The sequence below is a fragment of the Muntiacus reevesi genome, chromosome X (genome assembly GCF_963930625.1).
Source record: "Muntiacus reevesi chromosome X, mMunRee1.1, whole genome shotgun sequence".
In the NCBI taxonomy this organism is placed as follows: domain Eukaryota; kingdom Metazoa; phylum Chordata; class Mammalia; order Artiodactyla; family Cervidae; genus Muntiacus; species Muntiacus reevesi.
Window position 1 is genome coordinate 126,687,790 of NC_089271.1, and position 25,417 is coordinate 126,713,206.

Below are 25,417 nucleotides of genomic sequence, written 5' to 3' on the forward strand. Positions count from 1 at the left end.
TGCTAATTCAAAAAACCAAGATGCAAACTAAATGTTCAACACGATACCATTTATGTGGAAGCTAGCAACAGAAAATAAACAATATTTTCTTAAAAGACACATAAACTCTTGGTAAAATAGAATTAAAATGCAAAGGCACAATAAACACCAAATTCAAGATAGCAGTTATTTCTAGGGAAAAACAATAATGGGGATTGGGGAGGGATACAAACAAGGACTTCTTTTTTATCTATGTTTTATTCCTTTAAAAAACAAATCTGAAACAAGGTAAAATTTAACAAATGTTGGTGGTTGGTCTATATAAATGTGTTATATTTTATTCTTTTCCATAGAACTGGAATACATTTCATTTTTAAAGTGTAAATAGAAAAACACAGTCCAAGGAGGTAAAGCAGAGTGTAATTCCAGGAACCTCCCAGAAAATTCAGGAGCATTGGCAAGCTTATTCTCATTCCTGTTTCCTAAGGTCTAAATGAATTGGAGGTAGTCTGCACCTAACAAAAGGGTCATAGACAAAAACTGATTTTGTATCAGTGTTTGGAATATATGTTTATTGATAGAAGTTCTAAAAACTCCAACTCATCTTTTAGGATCCATTTCAGATGTTAGCCTGTTTCAATGGTGTTTTGACTCTGACAGAACAGGAAGAACGTTCTCTAAATGTCCATAACACTTTGTACATGTCTCTACTATTTATCAAGTTACATTATAATTGTCTTTAGAAATGTCTTTTCTACTTCAATTCTTACAAGACTATATTTCATTTTTAAAAAGTATTCACAACATCTTAGTATACTGCCTGCTGACTAATAAATATCAAATGAATGTTAAAAATAAAGTATAACTAAAACAAGAGCTGAAAGTGAACAGTGGGAAATTCTAAGTATATAAACTTTAATACATGGTTTTTTACATCTGTTTTGCCTATTCTGATTTCTCAATCCTGTTCGAGTTAAGTTTGTGATACTTGAGAACAAAATATTGATGTTATATATCCTTTGGGCTTAACTTCAAATTGAAAACCCAGAAAGAAGTCACCAAACGTTATCTGTTTTTCCACAATTTCTTGTTCAAGTAAGGCATGGTGGTGGTGGTGGTGGTGGTTTAGTCGCCAAGTCGTGTCCGACTCTTGCGCCCCATAGACTGTAGCCTGCTAGGCTCCTCTGTCCAAGAGATTCTCCAGGCAAGAATACTGGAGTGGGTTGCCATTTCATTCTCCAGGGGATCTTCCCCACCCAGGAAACAAACCCAGGTCTCCTGCACTGCAGGCAGATTCTTTACCAATTGAGCTATGACGGAAGCTCGAGTAAGGCATCCGTGTATGCAATCAGAGTACAAACAGTAACAATACCGAGGTTCATCTGACTGTTTACATGTAACATTCTGTATTGCCTCACACTTTAAGGGAAAAATGATGCTATGAAAGTATGTAACAAAAATGTCACTTTAACATTTTTTTCTCTGCTCTAGTTACTTGAATATTGGCGTGTATGCAATCAGAGTACAAACAGTAACAATACCGAGGTTCATCTGACTGTTTACCTGTAACATTCTGTATTGCCTCACACTTTAACGGAAAAATGATGCTATGAAAGTATGTAACAAAAATGTCTCTTTAACATTTTTTTCTCTGCTCTAGTTACTTGAATATTGGCGTTACCAATGATTAAGGGGAAAGCGAAGTAAATTTTATTGATCACCTACCTACATGCCCAGGCACTACACTAGTCACTTTGCACAATGTAATTAACTCATACAGTTCTGTAGGTAGCTACAAATTAGAAAAACAAACTCACAACTAGTGAGAAACGATATTTCATTGTCTTTATGTTACAAGGAATGAATACAAAATGCACTGGAAAATGTACCTGCCTTTCATGTTTAAGAATAAAATATGAAACAGTAGTAGAACATTTTATACTGTTGCTAAATTTGATTTATAGTAGATACACAAATTTAACAAAAAGATGGCAATAAAATTACCTGCACTGTTATTGTCATCATCCTGTTCGATGAAGACATGATCCAGAATAAAGCTGAGCAACTCAGACTGCAATGAAGAATCAGGGGTGTAAACTAATGGCTCTAACATGTCGCGCCCTCCTGACATAATCTGATGGCTGAAGATCATCAAAATATCACATAGAATAGTGAAGGCCTATTATAAAAAAAAGGGGGGGGGATAGCATGCCATAAACCAAAGTTTTTCACAAACTGCTACAAATAACTTACATATTTAACATAGAAATAAAATCCCACTCTCTGCATTTGAAACTCAGTAAAGCAATGACTAGTAAGACTTTCCTAAGACTTTAAGAATGAAACTTTTGCAACAATAACTACTGATATGTGCACTGTGATCTACTAAATGCAAAGTAATTTCACAAATATTTTTTTTAATTTTCAGTAACTTTTAAGTGATTTGTACAACATGTTAATATCATCAAAACATGCAGTCAGAACTCAATCGCATGTCTTCTGACTCCAAATCCCACACTAAACCACAATATCTAATGATATATATTCTCAAATATGAATTATAAACTTGGTATCATTCTTTTCTTCTATGGAAGAAAAACACAAAAACCAAGAAGATGGATATCTCCTAGAAGATCTCTTAGAAGAGAGACCACAAAATCTTATTGTCAGTATGTGTGGTGATTAAGTAGAAAAAACATAACCAAGTATGGGTCTGCAAACTAATCACCAGGCAAAGCAGATCTTAATAACAGCTTTGCCCTTTTGGAACTAACCACATTTATTTTTTTCCTCTTATGCTTTTATCTCTCCTTTTGGTCTCTTCCTCTCATTTTACTACTACGGAAATAATTTATACCTATCAGGATATTTGAGTTTACAAATTTCTGCAACATACACAGTAAGTATACAAAGTGGTAAGCACGGTGACATTTACTAAATAGGTGAACTGGCAGGTCTTGCGAGCTAACCAGGACATATCCCTGGAGGCTGTTAGGAAGAATAGTAATACACAGGTTATTTAATAACCAAATAGTTAATCTCCAAGTCTTAAAAATCTGATTATACATAACGGAGATTACACACAATAATCCATAAGGAATTATGTGAAATAAGGAATATTAAGCTGAATATCTTGGTGGCCTATGAAAATATATCAATAGTTCACATATTAAGTTTGGATCAGTGTCTACTTCACTAAAAGGGCATCCCAGATGATGCAGTGGTAAAGAATCCGCCTGCCACTGCAGGAGACACAGGTTCGATCCCTGGGTTGGGAAGATCCACTGGAGGAGGAAATGGCTAATCCCCTCTAGTACTCTTGCCTGGAAAATCCCATGGACAGAGGACCCTGGCGGGCTACAGTCCATGGCGTTGCCAAGAGTCAGATATGACTGAGCAACTGAGTGCACGTACATGCGCACACACACACATATACTTCATTAAAATCCTACTATAAGATTTTAACTATAAAATCATTTTACTACTGATACCTTCTAAAATTCTGTACCTCTTATCAGAATTGTAGAGAAGAAAATTAAAGTCCCAAGTCCTTTATTGTTACAATTCAAAACTAAATAGGCTCTTGGTCCCAGGATCAGAATTTATTTTACAGATGGGAAAACTACCCATGGCACCAGGTAACAATGTATTTTCAAGAATGAGAAAGTTGGCAAGATTGGAATTAAGAGGGCATGTGAGGTGGGAAGGTAACACTTTGAAGACAGGGACGTGATTAAAATTTTTATTTCAGACAGAGTCCACAGAAGAAAAAAAACTTTATAGAATCAGGACAGGCAGGAGTGCCAAGATCTGATAATATTCTCAGAGATAACAAAATCGGATGGACCTTGACCTCCCTGAGGCAGACTTGCTACACCTGTTGCTTTCAGGAGTAACTTACATAACTGCAAACACCTACTTTGTATATATGGGTTTGTTTACCAAGTGTGGCATAAAGGAACAGTAACACAGAATGACTGCAATATGATAATAATCAATAATACTCCAAATGGACTTAATATTACTTAATCTATTTTTTGAGCATGGTATATACACAGACAAATACAAGATATTTCTAGTTTGCCCAATTTTAGTATTACTTAAATTTTCTATATTACTTCAAATATTTGTTCAGGGTTGCTTACAAAAGACTGCTATCTATAATAGTTACTAACCTGTTCTTTAACAGTAGTATTCACATTGGTCAGGTAATGCTGACAAATTTGACAGAATACCCTCATCTGTTTCTTTAAACGCAGCAAGTCCTCCTTGAAAAAAAATTAACAATAACATTTTAAAATACTGTATTAAAAACTCATTCAGTATTTAAGATATTTTAAATTACATAAAGATCATCATATATTTAATTGTGCTAACTTTGTACATTAAATTCTTCCTTAACATTTATCAAAAAGAAAAACAAAAGCCACTTTTAAAATCTCAACAAATTGCACCTTAAAAATACCAAGTATATTAATGGACAAAATCCTAAATGATCTTTAGAATGAGAAAAAACTTATATGACTATATATGGCTATCCATATAAATCCACTGCTTCAGAATGTTTAATAGGATTTACGCTCCATCCTTGCTTTGTAATTTGATGGCTGGCCAAGTGATGAATGAAATAAATCAAATGATTTTAAAAAGGGGGACAGTATCTTTCATTTGTAGGATACTGACTGTGCTTTTAAAAACAGAGAGGGGCCTAACAAAAATTAGTTTCATGGTATTACTCCACTTAAGGAAAAAAAAAACAAGTTAAGTCTCTAGTAAACCTACACTAGAAGGATGACTCTTTTTCTAGAGTTTTTAAAGAAGTTTTTTTTCTTTTTATAAATATTTACCAATTAATTTAAAACAGAAAAACACTCTATAAAGATCATACACACTAATTTATTTGAGGTATTACCTTTGCCAATCTCGATACTGAATGCCAAACGACAGAATATCAGTACACATTCAGTGTATGTAATAGACAAGTTAAAATAACAGGTTTAACTTGGAGATCGCTTTGGTAAAGAAAACTCAACCAAGTTCAGCATAATAATTTTGTATATAATAACTTTCATTTTTACCTTTTTTTCCCTCTACTAAACATATTACCTTTTTCCCATGTTAATTTTTAACTCAATGCATTTGATTTAGGTGAGCAATCATATCTGCTAATACAGTCACTGGACCTACTACAAGTTTGACACTGAATTAAATAAAGTTTTTGAGTGTCTGACAAAAAGTACACTATTTTAACAGTAATATATTATTCTTTGCCAGAGGCAAATATCCATTTGTAGATGTAACAGCATCATGTACTTAAAAACCTCAAAATATTTCTAAAGTTATTCTGTGATTTTATGTAAAACAAACATCGAGAGGATTCCTTCTTGAGGAAAATAACTACAAACAACTAACTCTACATCTTACAGAAATTACTTAATGTTTATAAAAATGTGCTCAAATAATATTTAAGGCAATATCTACTGCAACAAGTATGATGTTTAAGTTTCTAATTTACAAATGAAAAAGTCAGTACTGTTTAGTTCAATTACTAAACACATCAATGATTACAATTATGGATAAAATGTTGAAAGTTCTATGACCTAGTAGCTGGCATACTGCACTCAACCACAAAATGATTTTTCATGAATCTGGAACATCAGTAGAGAGATCCGAGTATGAATAAGACGATCCCCAAACAATACCAAGGTATAAGATCTAGGGACAGGTAGCTTGTAGTAATTAACTTATGGAACTCAATAGTTGTATCTGTATGTTTTGAAGGTTCTTGGTCATGATTTACAAAGTCTATAGTTCTTCATGCATCCAGAACTTTTGAGAATGATGTGGAAATCCATAAATTATGCCACCTACAAATGTGACTTTTTATTTTAAAACCATTCTCTAAACAAATGTTTAATGTTCTTTCACAGAATATATATCAAACTACAAGTAACTATTTTCAAAAGTATACATGCCTAAATAGAAGATAAGCAAGACTTTATTGAAATAATCGGTCTTATGTTTAAGTTTGCTGAAAACTTAGTAATATTTAATAAAGATGCCACTGAACAACCACAAACCTTTGTAGAGCTGCTTTCAGTTATCTTTGCAAGCTGCCAAAGGATTACATAGTGAGTACACTGCAGTGCGTGAATAACAATCTATAAAGGAACAAAAAGAACACAATTAAATTTTTAAAGTCACACATCTTCATTCTCAAAGTGAAATATATAACTTGTAAATAAAATAAAAACCTGTTCAGGCATGTCTCCATTTTCAATTCCGGTTTTCAATAGTTTGTAATTACAAGCAAACAAATCCCACTTTGAAAGATCATGGGCACTGTAAAAAAAAGAATTAAGTTATATTAAAAATTTAAGCTTAATCACATCTGTTCTGAACTTGACTGCTAACAGAATACTGTTAAAGTAAAATATAGTAAACTTCCTAACATGTACCCACAAGAATAAAAAAATGTGAACTTTAAAAAAGTGTATTAGTTGAAAATTTTTTTTGTTTCTCATATTTCAAGTATGATTCCAAACACTTTTTCCCCAAAAGCACAAGAAACCCAGCAAAAATTATGACATTATAATCCCAAAACATGTAAGTTGGTTCTGATTTTGATAAGTTTTAAAAAATCAGAAACTTTAAGATTCAACTTACTTATGAAAAGCAGTGATTCGCTTCAATGTTGACAATACCTGATATGCATCATCTTCATCAGGTTCTTCGCCCTATAAATGTTAATTATACCATATCAAACATTAATAATTACAAAAGTGAAAAATCTTAAGCTATTACATTTATGTACCACCCTAAAAAGAAAGTATAACATAAAAGATCACAGTAGTATCTTTTTCAACCCATCTCCCAAAATAATGAAAATAAAAACAAAAATAAACAAAGGAGACCTATTTAAAATCAAAAGCTTTTGCCTAGCAAAGGAAACAATAAACAAAACACCACCCACAGACTGGAGAAAATATTTGCAAATAATGTGATCAACAAGGCGCTAGTCTCTACAATTACAAACAGCTCATGATGTTTAACATCATCAAAACAAACAACTGAACCAAAAAACAGGCAAAAAAAACTAAACAGACATTTCTCCAAAGAAGACATACAGATGGCCAAGAGGCACATGAAAAGATTCTCAACATTGTTAATAATTAAGAGGAATGCAAATCAAAACTATAATGAGGTATCACTTCACTTCAGTCAAAATAGCTGCCATCAAAAAAAATCTATAAACAGTAAAGGCTGGAGAGGGTGTGGAGAGAAGGGAATCTTTGTGGGAACTCTTTGTGGGACGAAACCTGGTACAGCCACTATGGAGAACAGTAAGAAGGTTCCTAAAAAAAACTAAAAGTAGAGCTACCATATGATCCAGCAATCCCACTCCTGGGAAGGTACCCAGAGAAATACACGGTCCAAAAGGATATATGCACCCCAATGTTCATTGCAGCACTGTTGACAGTAGCCGAAACACAGAAGCAACCTAAATGTCCATCAGACAGAGGAATGGATAAAGAAGATGTGGTACATATATACAATGGAATATTACTCAGCCATTAAAAAGAGTGAAGTAATGCCATTTACAGCAACATGGATGGACCTAGATATTGTCATGCTGAGTAAAATAAGTCAGAAAGAGAAGGAGAAATGTATGACATCCCTTATGTGCAGAGTCTAAAAAAGAAATGATACGAATGAGCTTATTAAAAATCAGAAACTAAAAGAAGAGAGTCCTGTTCTTTACTGTTTAGTCTCTGTGTTAGTCCCACAGAGACTAAAAGAACAAACTTATGATTGCCAGGTGGGAGAAGGATGGAGGGAAAGGATAGGTAGGGAGTTTGGGATGGACAGGTACACACTGCTATATTTAAAATGGCTAACCGTATAGGTACTACTGGATAGCATGTGGAACTCTACTCAATGTTATGTGGCAGCATGGATGGGAGGGGTGTTTGGAGGGAGGATGAATAATATATATGTATGCCTAAGTCTCTCTGTTGTCCACCTAAAACTAACACATCATTGTTCATCAGCTACACTCCAATATAAATCTTTAAAAAAAAAAAAATCATATCCAGCCAAGGGTAGAGCCATTAAAATTTTTAACTAAAAATGTAATCATCATACATCAACATATTACACAAACCTCCAATTAAACAAAACTTAGTAAGCATGAAATGTTACACAGAAAAATAAGAAAGTTTAAGAACTAACTGTTAAACAAAATAACTGGAAATTACAAAAGTCTGTATCATTTTTGCAGAATTTATGGCAAATGTGATGTGGAAAAATCTAAATGCAATAATCTGAGAATCATGAGTTTTTACTTTATGCAAACTAAACTGTTGAGTATATCTTTACAGAAAAGATAAAAATCACAATAAAAATACAAATGTATTTGAATATCATGCTTAAGCTTCTTTGGAAATAGAACTGAACAATGAAACACCAAAATGAACAGCTGCTGTAATTTATCAAGACTTTATAATATCAAAGACCATAAATAAATCAACTTCCATACCATTAAGAAATAACTCAATTTTTGAGGTTACATGGAAACAATCTAGCTCAACTTTTCTGTTCACTGTTCCCTAACAGCCTCCTGTTCAACTAAAGACTGGAAACTTTCCAGATCATTTCTTTAAATTAAAAAAAAAGGAAAGGTGCTAATTTTGCTTTCACCATCTCTTAAGTTACAGATTCTTGCTACCTCCCTCTCTTGGTGGAGAAAAAACAGAATCACAGAACAGAGTCTGAATGTCTTTTCAACATACTACTAAGGACTATCACCAAGACTGTGACTGACCTAGTTATGGAGAGGGTGGGGGGGGTGGGGCCACAGTGAGGGACAACTGACAAAATACTTGTAATACATACCTCTTGCAGAAAATCTTCAAGAAGCCGGTTAAATTTATCTGCCAACTCATCTATCAGTTGACTTCTTGAAATATCTACTCTGTTGAAAATTGTGAACTCTTCATTACAGAGTGCATGGTAAGTTTTAGAACATGCTTCCAAAACATCTGTATCTGTGTGCTTCTCTACAATATTCCGGATCTGTCGTAATAAGGCATCCAAATGCTGCAAAATCAAAGTTTCTTCATTAAAACTAAGGCGTGTATGATGACAGGAATAAAATGACTGTACAACTGGGGTGAAAAGCTTCAAATACAGCACATACATTTTCAGTTTTTCTAGTCAAAGTAAAAAAATGCACTAACCCACCCAAACTTACTTCCCCTACTTCAACAGGAATAATATTACCTATCTCACAGGGCTTTGATAAGATGTTAATACATATAAATATACATGTTCCTGGAACATAGTAAATGCATTCAATGAATATTAGCTGTTTCATTTTGCAATTGTTCTTATCCAGTTACCCACCTCCAATCTCCATAAATGGTCAGTGACACAGTAACGTAATGTCTAGGAAGGAGGGTATTGCTATCAACATGAATCAAAGGGAAACCTATTAGTGCCATTCTCTAAATCCAACTTATCTAAAATATGTAAAGCATACAAGATATAGGCTTTCCTTTATATTAAATGCTATAAAAATTTTCAAAAGTATAAATAAGCAATACGATGGGATGAACTATAGTAACAATTTTTCTTCAAGGTTTATTATACACAGAAACACCCTACCTTTTCTAATCGTCCAGTGGTATATATTTCCAAATCAAAGTACTGCGGCAACTGCAACAAGTTAGTCACCTTTTCAGCATCTATAGAGTACTTTGAAATAAAAAAAAATCATGTCAAAAACATCACAATAATGGTAAGGAAATATTATGATAAGTAGAAAATTCTGTATGGCATTTCCAAACAAACCCTGTAATTTCTTAACAATACTCTTGATACTGACACAAACTTACCTTAGCTAATAACTGAGGAAGGGCCACAGCAAAAAGTTCAGTGATTTTTGTCCTGTCATCCAACTGGGTCTTCTTCTCCTTTGCTGTAAGCACCTAAGGAAACACAACAAAGTTTCCAAGTATTTATTAATAAGCCCATTGACACTGTTAGGTGCTCAAGTTAAAATATTAAAAATAAGTAATAAAATGACATTTTAAATGATGGATAAAAAATTTCTACTGTAAAACTTGAAACCCAGTAAGTAACAAAGAGAATAGCCTGCACATTGTTTTTTTAAAAATCTTTGAATAGTTCTAGAGACAAAATCAATACCACATTAGACTAACCTACCCTAACTTTGGACGAAAAGAAAAGCAGCTAGGAAATACAGTTCATTAGCTTGTATAGTCATGGAAGTGAGTAGGATTTCAGTCAACTGTAAGCTGTGCCATGACCCATGGGTTATGAATTCAATATAATTAACTACTAGTAATTGAAAAAGAACAACAACAACAAAAAGAATTGAATGCATCACATAAGTTGCAATATTTTAACTTATATTGTATAACTGCTTCAGTTATATACAAAAACACATATGTAGATGTGTACTAGGTCACAATATAAAGATTATTTTTGTGCATCACAAAGTTTGAAAGCCTGTGAAACTGTTGGTCTACAATACATGTAAACTTTGAAATAATGCAATAAAATTTAGTCCCAGGAAACAGATATTTCCCCCATTTTAATGGATGATGATCTTACTTTAATTAAAAGAAAGTCAATTTGTAAATAAATCAAAACGGACAAATACATCATTCTAAAATGATGCACAGCAAGCAATCTTTACAGGGACTGACAATCACTGTAGTAAACTAACAAAGTATCTTATAGAAGGAAAGCAGACTTCCCAAACTGCTAATGCTTTAAAATTTACTTCTAACATATTTATAAGCAAAGATCACCGAAAAAATAAAATTTAAGATTCAAAGATTTGATTATGTAGCCACAAATAAGAACTATAAAAAAATATTAAAAAAGAGACATATAATTTAGAATACTGAAAATATGTTGGCGTACCCTTTTTCCTGTCCCTCTCCCCACAGGAGGATGACATTCAGCAGCTTGTCTAATGGTACAAAGCATTATTTCAATCAGAGCACTCTCTTGTCTGTCTGTTAGTGCTGGGAAAAAAATAATCAGAAAGAGTTAACCTATTTTTTTCTCTATATGCCATTTATAATCATTACATAACAGTTCTTGTGCTTGTGACAGAATCTGACCTAATGTACTAGGGAAAATCCTATTACTATATCACAAAAAGGACCAGAACAAGTTAAAACTTACTAAACATTATAAATTTGTAAACTACCAGTCCACAATTTGAGAAATGAAAATATGAACAGATGCAAAAAAATAAAATACAATAAAACATAATAAATGTTGACAGGAACTATACCTTTCTAATATTCATATGTATGAAAACAAAATTACCCAAAGACTTTGAATCAACTATTTTAATGCTAAGAGATAAATAAATGGAATAAGTAAAATCTGTTTTCAAAATTGCCTAGACAACAAAAATACCATAATTAAACATCCTTACCTTCCTCTCCACTAAGTGGCTCCTCCAGCAACAAGCTATTCATACATTCCCAGTCTTTTAGCAGCTCAGTAGCACAGTCCCACATACTATCCACAAGGTATGCTGCATGCTCATGTAACTAAAATTTAAAAAGAACAATGTGCTCTTAGACAAATATCATACTAGCCTTAATCAAAAGAATGGAAACTTTGTTGGCACCATACACAAACTCAAACAACAATGTTTTTTAATGTCAAGTGGAAGAAAGGAAAGAGAAGAATTGCCTTAGCTTGCTAAGTATAAGTAAACACTTAGGTATTACCATTTCTCACAATAATCATTAATATGAAAATTGTTTTTGAAGAGACTATATGCATGCATTTAGCTATTACCTGACTCAAAACAGTCATCTTGTTTGAAGTCTCACCCACGGAGTGAACGCACTCCCTGGGACCCATTCCCAAATGGGACTCCAGATGTGCTGTGACACGGGACTTCCCAGCGCTGTTTAAGTCTGAATGTTGGTCAAAACCCAATTTGGTGATGTACTTTCTGCTCTTTCTATTTCTCTTTTCTTTTAATGTTAGTATATTGAAAGTAAGCTAGATAGTTCTTTCATAAATATCTGTATTATTTATTTGTATATAACGAGTGGCTTATTTTGTTAACAAATCCTTTGAACCTGAAACAAAAGTGTAAACTTTCTGCAAAACATTAATTGGCGCTGTGAGCAGGATTTGTGAGACAAAATGCCACTCTTTAAGGAAAAGAGATTAAGGTTGATGAAGTTTTTATTCCCTGTTTGGAAGATTCACCTTATTGCTCGTTAGCTAGTGAACGGTATTCACTGAACTGTGTGAGAATTGGAACCTTGGCTTGTCCTGATTGAGAAAGGTTAAGAATGTGCCGCGCTAGGTGAGAGGCTGGATGGTCATCTCCCTACCGTAAGGTACATGAATTTAAATAGTCTAATGAGAAGTTAGACATAATTGGAAAAGGAATTACGTGATTTTTGAGGACAACTGTCCATGTTACAATGCCAAACTTATATTTTAGTTAATCAAATCACTATTTAAGTCAGCACTCCCAGTGTCCCCCACTCCCCTTTCTTTCGCCTTTCTTTGCCCTGTTGCTGCCTTACACCCCTCCATCTGCCTCTGTCTCCCTCTCCATCAGCTAATCCCCTTCTAACTTTTCCAATCTATCAGTGGGGAGAGGGTAAGCCCAACTTCCTCCACTCCTTCCCCCACTTTAGCAATTATTTTTTTCCTGCCCTGTTCAGAGTCAACTTGAGCACTATTTGGTCTATATTTTAGCTATAAAACTATGGATACAGAAACAAAAGATTGCCGGGATAAATATCAATAACCTCAGATACCCTTATGGCAGAAAGTGAGGAACTAAAGAGCCTCTTGATGAAAGTGAAAGAAGAGAGTGAAAAAGTTGGCTTAAAACTCAACATTCAGAAAACCAAGATCATGGCATCTAGTCACATCACTTCAGGGCAAATAGATGGGGAAACAGTGACAGACTTTATTTTCTTGGGCTCCAAAATCATTGCAAATGGTGACTGCAGTCATGAAATTAAAAGACACTTGCTCCTTGGAAGAAAAGTTATGACCAACCTAGACAGCTTATTAAAAAGCAGAGACATTACTTTACCACCAAAGGTCCATCTAGTCAAGGCTATGGTTTTTCCAGTGGTCATGTATGGATGTGAGAGTTGGACTGTGAAGAAAGTTGAGCGGCAAAGAATTGATGCTTTTGAACTGTGGTGTTGGAGAAGACTCTTGAGAGTCCCTTGGACTGCAAGGAGATCCAACCAGTCCATCTTAAAGGAAATCAGTCCTGAATATTCATTGGAAGGACTGATGCTGAAGCTGAAACTCCAATACTTTGGCCACCTGATGTGAAGAACTGACTCATTGGAAAAGACCCTGATGCTGGGAAAGGGAATAAGAGGACAACAGAGGCATCACTGACACAATGTACATGAGTTTGAGTAAACTTGGGGAGTTGGTGATGGACAGGGAGGCCTGGCGTCCATGGGGTCGCAAAGAGTCTGACACGACCGAACTGAACAGAAAGGCAAGATGACTTTTTTGGCACAGGATTGTAAGGCATAGTTCCGGCAAGGCAGAAAAGGAAAGACGACCTCAAGAGAAGTAGGTTACCTTTATTCAGGCAAGGAGGGGCGATAGTCGGCCTAACGACCAGGCTGAGCGCCGAAACGGATCAGGGAGGCTTCATACTTATAGGGAGGTTTGTGGAAGCGATAAGGGAAACGTCAATCAAGTGGGATATTTTGAGTATTCTTTTGTTGAGATGACACTTGTAGTTGGGCAGGGGGTGATAAGTCTTCTGGGCGGGTGTAGGGGGTGGTGGGTTTCCAGACAGGGGGTGATAAGTCCCAGATAGATGCAACTGGCCTGGAGCATCAGGATGGAACTAAAATTATGTTTTGTTTCTTCCCGAAGTTAGATGATTCAGCAAGGGGCCTATCAGACTGTTGTTCTCTTTTCTAGGCCCAAAAGACTCCTTCATTGGCCACGGTATTCTTTAGACTCTGGAGAAAACTGGTTAAAATGACTTTTTTCCTTTTTTTTTTTTTGGAAACTGCAAAACCAGTTTTTTTTACATATGCAATTAAAAACAGCTAGCTTTTTACAAAGGTCTGCCTAGAAAAAAGCTTGAAGTTAACCTTTGCCTGGGCTTTCCAGATGGTACTAGCAGTAAATAATCTGTCTGCCAATGCAGGATATGCAAGAGACAAGGGTTCAATCACAGGGTTTGGAAGATCCCTGGGCAGAGGAATTTAACTTACAATTGGAGCCCTGGTGGGCTACAGTCCATGGGGTCACAAAGAGTTTGAGAGGACAGAAGCAATTTAGGACAGCACACAACCTTTGCCATGTCCTTGAAATACAGAGCCCAAGGTGCCTGAGACCTCAGCTTTGGGCAAATGGAAATTTCAAGCCAAGGTTAAAAAAAGAAAAAAGGAAAGAGAGAAAAGAGTCAAAGAGACATTTTAAATCTCAAGTGGAAAACTATGAGATCCTGTCTGTCTGTCTGGATTTATCTATGTCTCAGTGTGTATCTTTGGTTTTGGATAATATGAGGTTAATTTGTAAATGAGCTCTAATTCAATTGGCTTAAAGAAAAGTAAGCACTTACAAATCAAACAATTACAAGAGAAATTAACCTAAATGAATTTCAGTTTCATGTGAACTGCGACATATTCAATATTAAATATCTAGTATTAATGCTTGTTTGCTAATCTAATTAAGACATGTCTGAGTCATTGATAAGAGATTGTGAATTTCTTTGCCTTTAAGTGATTTATATTTGTTTTAAAAATCTTTTGTTATTTTGGTAAAGTAAGCATTCTCTATGAAGATTATAGTACATGTAGATAAAGCTTCTCTTGCTTCTACAAAATTAACCCCTCACTGTCAAACTACTGCTATCCTGATGCCCTTAAAACATGGCAAATAGTCTACTCCTGAAAGAATCTGAAAAACACCATGAAACTCCCTGGCCTGTGTAAATTTTCCACTTGCGCAGAATTTTCCGTTTGCAAAATAAGGATAGAGAAATGTAAACGGAACGTCTATAGGTTTCCCAATAACTGCACAAACAAGCCTGCTGTTTTCCGGAACCAACTGACGTCAAGCATCTGTACTCACAGATAAGATGACCCCATATGATACACATTATGTTACTTTTATGTTACTCATTCACTGTACTGGGTGTGCTAACGGTATACATTATGTTATTCATTCACTGTACTGGCTGTGCTGACAATGTGACTTCTGCCTATAAAAGTCAGCTTACACTGCTATACGGTGCGACTCTGCCTCCGAGGAGACTAGAGTCGCCCGGCTTGCGCAAACCGACAATAAAGCCTCTTGCATATTGCATCTGCTGGACTGTTTATTGAGTCGCGGGAGCTCCTCTCCGGAACAGAGACCTGACGTTTGGGTCTTACATTTGGGGGCTCGTCCGGGATGGAGGAGACCCCGGATTCAATACCAGACCCCAGCAGGAGGTAAGTCCGGCCGGCAGTGAGTTTGTGTTGTCTGTTGTCCTTTGTGCTTTGTGTTTAGTACCCGTACGGTACGGGCTTAGTAGAAATTCGTGAAGTGGACCGACGGGTCATAAGCCTTCCGAATTTCAACCCTGGAGGACGCTCCGGGGGGGTTCTGAGTGGCTGGGGACGAGCAGGCCGTCCTCAACCCCGGGGGTCAACGACTTCGGCCTCTGCCCCCGTCTGATTCTTTGGTTGAACTTTGGCGCCGATACTGTGCCGCGCGGCTTCTGGTCTGCATTCTGTGTGTCTGTACTGTCTGTGTGTTGGTGTACTTTTGTGTCCCCCTTCCCTCCGGCATGGGACCCAGACTAACTACCCCCCTAAGTTTGACTCTAGAGCACTGGAAGGATGTCAAAGGACGAGCCAGTAACCTGTCAGTAGAAATCAGGAGGAAAAAGTGGCAAACCCTTTGCGGCTCCGAGTGGCCAGCCTTCAATGTGGGATGGCCTCAGGAGGGCAGTTTTAACATTGATTGTATTTTGCAGATCAAAGAACGGGTGTTTGACACAGGACTTCATGGACACCCTGACCAAGTCCCCTACATAATTACCTGGGAGAGTCTGGCCCAGGACCCGCCATCCTGGGTGGCACCTTTCGTGGCAGAAAAGCCGAAGATTCCCGGTGCTGATATACCCACGGCCCCACCAGCCCAGTCCCCTCTTTACCCCATTTTTGAAAAAGAAAAATCGACCGCGAAGACAAAACCAGTCATCCCGCTGGGATGAGGACGGCCGCCGCCGCAGCCGCCGCCGCCGCCGCCGCCGCCGCAGGAGCGCGCTCCCCGCCCCTTCCCGCTCGCCGCCCGCTCTCCTCCCAGGCCGCCCCCGTCCGCCTCCCCTGAGGCCCGCTCCCCTGACCCCACTGGCCCAGCGGCGACCAGCGGGGAGATTAATACTTCATCCCCCATCGCCTCCAGCTTTTGCAGGCTCTGCTGACCGTAGAAGAGAGACAGAGAGTTGTCCTGGAAGCAAGAAAAAAAACCTTCCCCGGGCCCAACGGGGCCCCTACTCCCCTTCCAAATGAAGTTGATGCAGCCTCCCCCTGACGCGTCCGGACTGGGACTACAGCACCCCTGCTGGTAGGGAGCAGCTCCGTCTCTATCGCCAGGTTCTCCTTGCGGGTCTCAAGGGTGCCGGGAGGCGCCCCACCAATTTGGCCCAGGTAAGAGCAGTAACATAGGGACAGGAGGAGACCCCGGCGGCTTTCCTTGAAAGGCTCATGGAGGCATACCGTATGTATACCCCTTTCGATCCTAGTAGCCCCGAGCATAGGGGAAATGTCTCCACGGCCTTCATAGGGCAGTCGGCGCCGGACATTAGAAATAAATTACAAAGGTTAGAAGGACTTCAAGATTATAGCTTGCAGAATCTAATGAGAAAAGCAGAAAGGATTTACAATAAGAGAGAAACTCCAGGAGAAACGAGAAAAAGGCGCAACAGAGAGTTGAGCAGAATTTTGGCCACCGTAGTTCAGCCTAGGTCAGAGCCAGGAAGGAGAGATAGGTTGGGAGGCAATAGGCAACCGAGAATAGACCGTGACCTATGTGCCTACTGTAAAGGAAGAGGCCACTGGATAAAAGACTGCCCAAAGAAACCACGGGATTCGCGAAGAGAATCCTCCAAGGTCTTGTCCTTGGATGAAGATTAGGACAGTCAGGGCCAGGAGCTGGCCCGAGCCCCGGGTAACATTAAAAATAGGGGGGCAGCCAGTGACCTTTATGGTGGACACAGGAGCTCAGCACTCTGTATTAACCCAGACCAACGGACCCATGAGCACCAGGACCGCGTGGGTACAAGGAGCTACAGGAGGAAAGCTGTGCCGATGGACTACTGAACGGAAGGTGCACCTGGCCTCCGGTAAGGTGACTCATTCCTTCCTCCATGTTCTGGACTGTCCGTTCCCCTTGTTGGGGAGAGACCTTCTCTCTAAAGTCGGAGCCCAAATTCAGTTTCATGAAAAGGGGGCCTCCATTACAGGACCCGGAGGGGCCCCCCTTCAAATTTTGACCATAAAGTTAGAAGATGAATACAAATTATTAGAGTCCAAAACCTTGCCAATGGGTCCCATCCAAGACTGGATACGGAAGTACCCTCTAGCCTGGGCAGAGACTGCAGGAATGGGGCTAGCAATGGGACAGCCGCCCATTGTCGTTGAATTAAAATCCTCGGCTACCCCCATTTCGGTGAAACAGTACCCCATGTCTGAGGAGGCTTACAAGGGAATCAGACCCCATATACAACGGCTCCTCAAGCTGGGCGTCCTTGAGCCCTGCAGATCAGCCTGGAACACTCCTCTACTCCCTGTCAAGAAGCCAGGTACGGGAGATTACCGGCCAGTGCAGGACTTGAGAGAAATAAACAAGCGGGTAGAAGACATCCACCCGACAGTGCCGAACCCGTACAATCTGCTTAGCACCCTACCCCCTTCCCATACCTGGTATACGGTATTGGATTTAAAAGATGCCTTCTTTTGCCTGAGGCTAAGTCCACAAAGCCGACCCTTGTTCGCTTTTGAATGGAGAGATCCAGAAGCTGGCCTGTCGGGGCAGCTGACATGGACTAGACTACCGCAAGGATTCAAAAATAGCCCCACCCTGTTTGATGAAGCCCTACATCAAGACCTGGCTGCCTTTTGGACACAACACCCCGCCCTGGTGCTTCTGCAGTATGTAGATGACCTGCTGCTGGCGGCCCCCACGGAACTGGATTGCAACAAAGATGTGCATGGAACCAGGAAAGACCTCACCGACCAACCACTGGCAGACGCAGAGATCACCTGGTTTACGGATGGGAGCAGCTACCTTTTAGAGGGCGAGCGGAAAGCCGGGGCTGCAGTAGTTGACGGAGAAAACGTCGTTTGGGCCAGCACTCTGCCTCCGGGAACCTGGGCCCAAAGGGCCGAACTCATCACCCTCATGTAGGCACTCAGGAAGGCGGAAGGTAAGAAAGCCAACATATACACTGATAGCCGGTATGCCTTCGCCACGGCACATGTACATGGAGAAATATATAGAAGGAGGGGGTTGCTGACTTCAGAAGGCAGAGAAATATTAGATTTACTACAAGCCTTGTTCTTACCAAGGAAACTAGGGATAATCCATTGCCCAGGCCACCAAAAGGGAGATACACCCATTGCACGGGGAAATCGGCTGGCAGATATAACTGCTAAACAAGCGGCACTAGGCCCCCAAATACTAACCGTCTCACTCGAGTCAGCATCAAAAAATGATGATGATGCGGCACTTGTTTATAGTGAAGCAGACCTAGACTTCCTTCAAGGACTTGGGGCGGACTATGACAAGGTCCATAACAGATGGATATACCAAGGGAAAACAGTGATGCCTCAAAGCACCGCCAAGAGACTTTTGACTCACCTGCATAGACTGACCCACTTGGGAAAAAGAAAGATGGCTGACCTCCTAAATGAAAATAAATTAGACTATTACATCCCTCAGAGAGACTTACTGATACAACAAATTGTAAACGGTTGTGAGGCCTGTGCAAAAGTAAACGCTGGCAGACTAAAACCCCCCTCCGGAGTTCGAGCCAGGGGGCATAGGCCTGGAGTCCACTGGGAAGTGGATTTCACCGAGATTAAACCAGGCCTATATAATAACAAGTATTTGCTAGTGTTCATAGATACCTTCTCAGGATGGGTAGAAGCATATCCCACAAAGAAAGAAACAGCTCAAGTTGTGGTCAAGAAGCTCCTCGAAGAAATTTTTCCCTGATTCGGCTTACCTAAGGTACTCGGGTCAGATAACGGTCCGGCCTTTGTCTCCCAGGTAAGTCAGTTGGTGGCCAAATCATTGGGGATTGATTGGAAGTTACATTGTGCCTACAGACCCCAGAGTTCAGGACAGGTAGAAAGGATGAATAGAACAATTAAAGAGACCTTAACCAAATTAACGCTGGAGACTGGCACTAGAGACTGGGTTCAACTCCTACCACTGGCTTTATATCGAGCCAGAAATACCCCCGGCCCACACGGGCTCACCCCGTTTAAAATCATCTATGGAAGCCCCCCGCCAGCTACATCCTTCTTTGACCCTGATGTCCTTGCGACTTCCCCTACCCTGCAGGCCCACCTACAGGCTCTGCAGCTGGTGCAACAAAAAATTTGAAAGTCCGTATCAGCCGCATACCGTGTGGATAACCCTGTCTCCTGTCCCCACCCCTTTAAGATCGGTGACACAGTGTTGGTGCGGAGACATCAAACCAAGACTTTGGAACCTCGCTGGGAAGGACCCTACACCGTCCTCTTGACCACTCCTACCGCACTAAAGGTAGACGGGATTGCAGCATGGATACACGCTTCCCACGTAAAAGCTGCACCCGGCCGCTGCTGCGAGGAGATGCCAGAACACGGATGGAAACTCCACCGCACTCAAAATCCTCTAAAGCTAAGACTTTCTCACTTATAATAATTCTGCTATTTGTCCGGGGCGTCTTGCCCTAGGTTCAGGAGGGCGGGAGCCCCCACCAGGTGTACCGTATCACCTGGAGAGTTTTCAACACAGAAACCGGAGAGACAGCAACTGAGACTACCGGTGTAGCCCCAGTCTCCATGTATTTCCCCAGTTTGACTGTAGATCTGTGTGACATAGTGGGAGAAAGCTGGGATCCCAACCCCCAAGAGCCCTTCCCTGGATATGGATGCTTACACCCCGGGTGGCGGGTAAAAACCCGAGCACTTGACTTTTATGTATGTCCGGGTCACTCACGGACCCGTCCTAAAGTCCAGAGGTGCGGAGGGCCCCCAGACGGATACTGCAAGGCCTGGGGATGTGAAACAACAAGATCCCTAAGTTTTAAGATTAAAACTAATGACAAAGAAAAGGGGGGAATGAAAGAATCTGAAAAACACCATGAAACTCCCTGGCCTGTGTAAATTTTCCACTTGCGCAGAATTTTCCGTTTGCAAAATAAGGATAGAGAAATGTAAACGGAACGTCTATAGGTTTCCCAATAACTGCACAAACAAGCCTGCTGTTTTCCGGAACCAACTGACGTCAAGCATCTGTACTCACAGATAAGATGACCCCATATGATACACATTATGTTACTTTTATGTTACTCATTCACTGTACTGGGTGTGCTAACGGTATACATTATGTTATTCATTCACTGTACTGGCTGTGCTGACAATGTGACTTCTGCCTATAAAAGTCAGCTTACACTGCTATACGGTGCGACTCTGCCTCCGAGGAGACTAGAGTCGCCCGGCTTGCGCAAACCGACAATAAAGCCTCTTGCATATTGCATCTGCTGGACTGTTTATTGAGTCGCGGGAGCTCCTCTCCGGAACAGAGACCTGACGTTTGGGTCTTACACTCCTAAATTGGGGAATTTAAAATGGGTAAGCAACAGCTGTAAATCAAACAGTCAGGGCTAAGGGAAATCCAAGACTGCTGCTTGGCTTTTCCTGGCTCCCTGAGAGACCTCATTTTTATTTGATGGGATAAAGCATTCCCTGGCTGAAGGGTTAATGTTTATGTTTCACTGAACATTAAATCCTAGTTTTGTTCCTCACTTCTGAGATAGTTCCTTGTTGTTATATTACTAACAATTTAATTAAGTTGTTAAAAGGACACTCTAATTTTGTTTCTAAAGCTTATATCAGCAGTCAAGCTTTAGATAAAGATTAAATGCTCCATGATGTACAACCAGGGGATTAAACCTGGATATAATCATTTAACTAAGTCAGATGACCTCCGGTACACTGAGCTATACCTAATGAAAGTTCTTGAGTTAAATTCTTGCTTGTGACCTTACTAATAACTGCTAGTTGTATTATTTTCTATGTTGCCTGTTTCACAAAATTGTTGTCTTTTACATTTCCAAGTATGTGACTGAGCCACTGATAAAATAATGATATATATAGTTCCACAGAAGATCAATGATCACAATAATGTAACTCTAGATATGGGAAGAGGCAACAAGAGGGAACATCTTCCTGAATCAAGAGGTTAGCAAGACAGGAATGGTCTAGACACTTTTGCTATTCACAGGGCCTAGTCCAATGACAGCACAGAGTGGCTTATCAATGGAATCTTCGCCAGACCTGGTATTGAGCCTTTCCAGCACCATGGGACGCAACAGTCATGAAATGCCCCCCAAAGTATGGTCAAATCTGTGGCGATAAAAGGGCCCTGCCAACTGGAAACTGGCTCTTGCAGACTACCTCTGAAAAGATTAAATCATGGCCACTACAACTGCTGAATTTCAACACCTCCTAAAAGGAATTCAGGATGGATATCAGAAATTAGACACTCAATCTGTGCTCTGGGAAAAACGGACAGAACAGGCCTTCAGATAGTCAGATGTTTTCAGGCAAAGATTTTTTCTTTTTTATGAGCACGAATTCTTGCATCTTCTCATACCTACAGAAACACTGACATCATGGGCCAATGTCTGGTCCTATTTCTCCTGGCTAGCCTTTCTTCTAGGCACCTTGACAGTTCTACTTTTATGCATCTTTAACCCTATTGTTAAATGTGTTTCCTTGAGAATGCAGCAAATGGATCTCCAAATGGTAATACAAAAATATCACCTGCCCAACACCCAAGACAACTTCACCTGCCCTACTGCTGGCCAATAGAAGCATAAAATCATAGCCTCTTGCAAAGGTGGTTAAATTATCTAGACTTGGATAACTGCACCCATTTACTGACAGACTATGACAAGGCTACAGAAGGACTGCTGTATGGACCAACTTCTCAAGTTGGAGAACTCTGCTTATTGAAACGCTCCATCAAATACTATAAATAGACTATTCTCACTAAAATCTACAAGATGTTCTACATTGTTACTTACAGAATTAATAAGACTGCTTGTGTTACTTTGCCTTGTTCCTGTGTTCTTCAGCCTAAACAGTCCTGGGGACTTTTAGGGAAATGAAATGAATAGTCTTGTTTAGGCTTCAGAGACAAAGCAGAGCAGGCCTCTGACCTTGCTTCTAACCTGCCTGGACACCACCAGACTGGGACTGACTGAGTGACTGCCTGCTGTGAGTGCTAGACTTGCAGCACCATAGATAAGAAATCCTGAGCTAGTTGAGGCCCTGGAGGGGGCCTGGCCAACCAAGCCCCAGGCTTAGCAGCAGTTTCACAAGACAAAACAAACATCATTAACATAAAATCAGGCTTGCAGTTTGGTCACAGACTGATGAAGGTATCAGTTTGCATCCATCCTGGGATTATAAAAAGGAACTCCAAACTGCAATCTTTGAAGTCTCACCCACAGCCTGGGACCCTCTCCCAATTGGGACCCCAGATGTGCTGTGACACAGGACTTTGAGTCAAAACCAAATTTGGTGATGTACTCTCTGGTCTATTTCTCTTTTAATGTTAGTATATTGAAAGTAAGCTAGATAATCTCTAATAAATATCTGTATTAATTATTTGTAAAAAAAAAAAAAAAAAAAGAAAGTCATCACTTGGTATCCGAGGGGGACTACTTCCAAGACCACACAAAGATTTTCCAAGGATGCTCAAGTTAATGATATAAAGTGAAGTGAAAGTGAGAGTCCCTCAGTCATGTCCGCCTCTGCAACCCCATGGACTTTACAGTCCATGGAATTCTCCAGGCCAGAATAGTGGAGTGGGTAGCGTTTCCCTTCTCCAGTGGATCTTCCCAACCCAAGGATCAAACCCAGGTCTCTCGCATTGCAAGCGCATCCTTTACCAACTGAGCCACAAAGGAAGCCCAGTGATGTAAAATGGTATAGTATTTACACATAAACTACTCTCATCCTTTCATATACTTTAAATCAACTCTAGATAACTTAAAATACGTAATACAATGCAAATACTATGTGAATAGTTGACAGTACATGGCAAATTTAAGTTTGGTTTTTTCAAACTTCTGGAATTTTTAAAAAAATATTTTCAATCCACTATTGGTTGAATCCCGTTGGCTGAATCTGCAGATACAGAACGCAGAGATGGGGGGAAGGTGGCGATTGTATTACATAAGTGAACTACTCTCAGTTATTCACTACAAATATATTGTAACATAACGGGAGTGGTAATGATTATGTAAAACATAAAATACATGATTACTTATCAATTCATTGACTTCCCTGGTGGCTCAGATGGTAAAAGCATCTGCCTACAATGCGGGAGACCTGGGTTCGATCCCCGGGTCGGGAAGATCCCCGGAAGAAGGAAATGGCAACCGACTCCAGTACTCTTGCTTGGAAAATCCCATGGACGGAGGAGCCTGGTAGGCTACAGTCCATGGGGTCGCAAAGAGTTGGACACGACTGAGTGACTTCTCTTTCACTTTTCACTTTATCAATTCACTATATAAGTAAATAATTTCTCTTCAGTGTGTGAAGCTTTAAAGGGCCCTACAATAACAGACCACCTGACCTGCCTATTGAGAAACCTGTATGCAGGTCAGGAAGCAACACTTAGAACTGGACATGGAACAACAGACTGGTTCCAAATAGGAAAAGGAGTACGTCAAGGCTGTATATTGTCACCCTGCTTATTTATCTTATATGCAGAGTACATCATGAGAAACGCTGGGCTGGAAGAAGCACAAGCTGGAATCAAGATTGCCGGGAGAAATATCAATAACCTCAGACATGCAGATGACACCACCCTTATGGCAGAAAGTGAAGAGGAACTAAAAAGCCTCTTGATGAAAGTGAAAGAGGAGAGTGAAAAAGCTGGCTTAAAGTTCAACATTCAGAACACTTAAGATCATGGCATCTGGTCCCATCACTTCATGGGAAATAGATGGGCAAACAGTGGAAACAGTGGCAGACTGTTTATTTTTTGGGGCTCCAAAATCACTGCAGATGGTGACTGCAGCCATGAAATTAAAAGACGCTTACTCCTTGGAAGAAAAGTTAGACCAACCTATACAGCATAATAAAAAGCAAAGACATTACTTTGTTAACAAAGGTCTGTCTAGTCAAGGCTATGGTTTTTCCAGTGGTCATGTATGGATGTGAGAGTTGGACTGTGAAGAAAGCTGAGCGCCGAAGAATTGATGCTTTTGAACTGTGGTGTTGGAGAAGACTCTTGAGAGTCCCTTGGACTGCAAGGGGATCCAACCAGTCCATCCTAAAGGAGATCAGTCCTGGGTGTTCATTGGAAGGACTGATGCTGAAGCTGAAACTCCAATACTTTGGCCACCTCATGCGAACAGCTGACTCATTAGAAAAGACCCTGATGCTGGGGGGGATTGGGGGCAGGAGGAGAAGGGGACGGCAGAGGATGAGATGACTGGATGGCACCACCAACTCGAAAGACATAAGTCTGAGTAAACTCCAGGAGTTTTGAGTTTACTCCAGTTTGAGTAAACTCCCTGTCCTAGTGATGGACAGGGAGGCCTGGTGTGCTGCGATTCATGGGGTCACAAAGAGTCGGACACGACTGAGTGACTGAACTGAACTGACTGAACTGAACAGCTATCCAACTCATTTTAGGAGACAAGCATTACCATGATACCAAAACCCATCAAAGACATTTAAATACACACAGATACCAACACACTGCATGAACATGGAGAAAACATTCTCCAAAAAATCAGTGAACTGAAACCAACAATATATAAAAAGGATAACAGATCACAACTAAATAGAGGTTAGGTTATCCTAGGAATGCAAGGTTGAGTCAACATTCAAAAAACCAATCAATATAATTTACCACATTAATGTAATGAAAGATAAAATAAAAGATAAAGAAAAAGCACTGGACAGAAGTCAACATCCACTCATGATAAAACTTCTCAGCAGCCACACACTTATGGACAATCAATCTTTGACAAATGAGAATAGAATATACAGTGGAAAAAAGATAGTCTCTTCAGCAAGTGGTGTTGGGAAAACTGGACAGCATCAAGTAAACCAAAGAAGCTAGAACACACCCTCTTACC

At 39.7% G+C, this 25,417-nt stretch overlaps 1 protein-coding gene across 5 annotated transcripts in view; it reads right to left on the reverse strand.

Moving 5' to 3' along the window:
* Positions 1-25,417, reverse strand: part of STAG2 (STAG2 cohesin complex component) — a 135,977-nt gene that overhangs the window by 27,882 nt on the left and 82,678 nt on the right. For all 5 annotated transcript variants that reach the window (XM_065914823.1, XM_065914826.1, XM_065914824.1 and 2 more), the window contains exons 15-24: positions 11,459-11,576; positions 10,933-11,036; positions 9,876-9,968; positions 9,646-9,735; positions 8,875-9,078; positions 6,646-6,716; positions 6,234-6,321; positions 6,060-6,140; positions 4,155-4,247; positions 1,984-2,158 (exon numbers count right to left, since the gene is read on the reverse strand). In XM_065914823.1, coding sequence (XP_065770895.1) covers positions 1,984-2,158; positions 4,155-4,247; positions 6,060-6,140; positions 6,234-6,321; positions 6,646-6,716; positions 8,875-9,078; positions 9,646-9,735; positions 9,876-9,968; positions 10,933-11,036; positions 11,459-11,576 — 1,117 coding nt within the window. The remainder of the gene's footprint in view (positions 1-1,983; positions 2,159-4,154; positions 4,248-6,059; positions 6,141-6,233; positions 6,322-6,645; positions 6,717-8,874; positions 9,079-9,645; positions 9,736-9,875; positions 9,969-10,932; positions 11,037-11,458; positions 11,577-25,417) is intronic.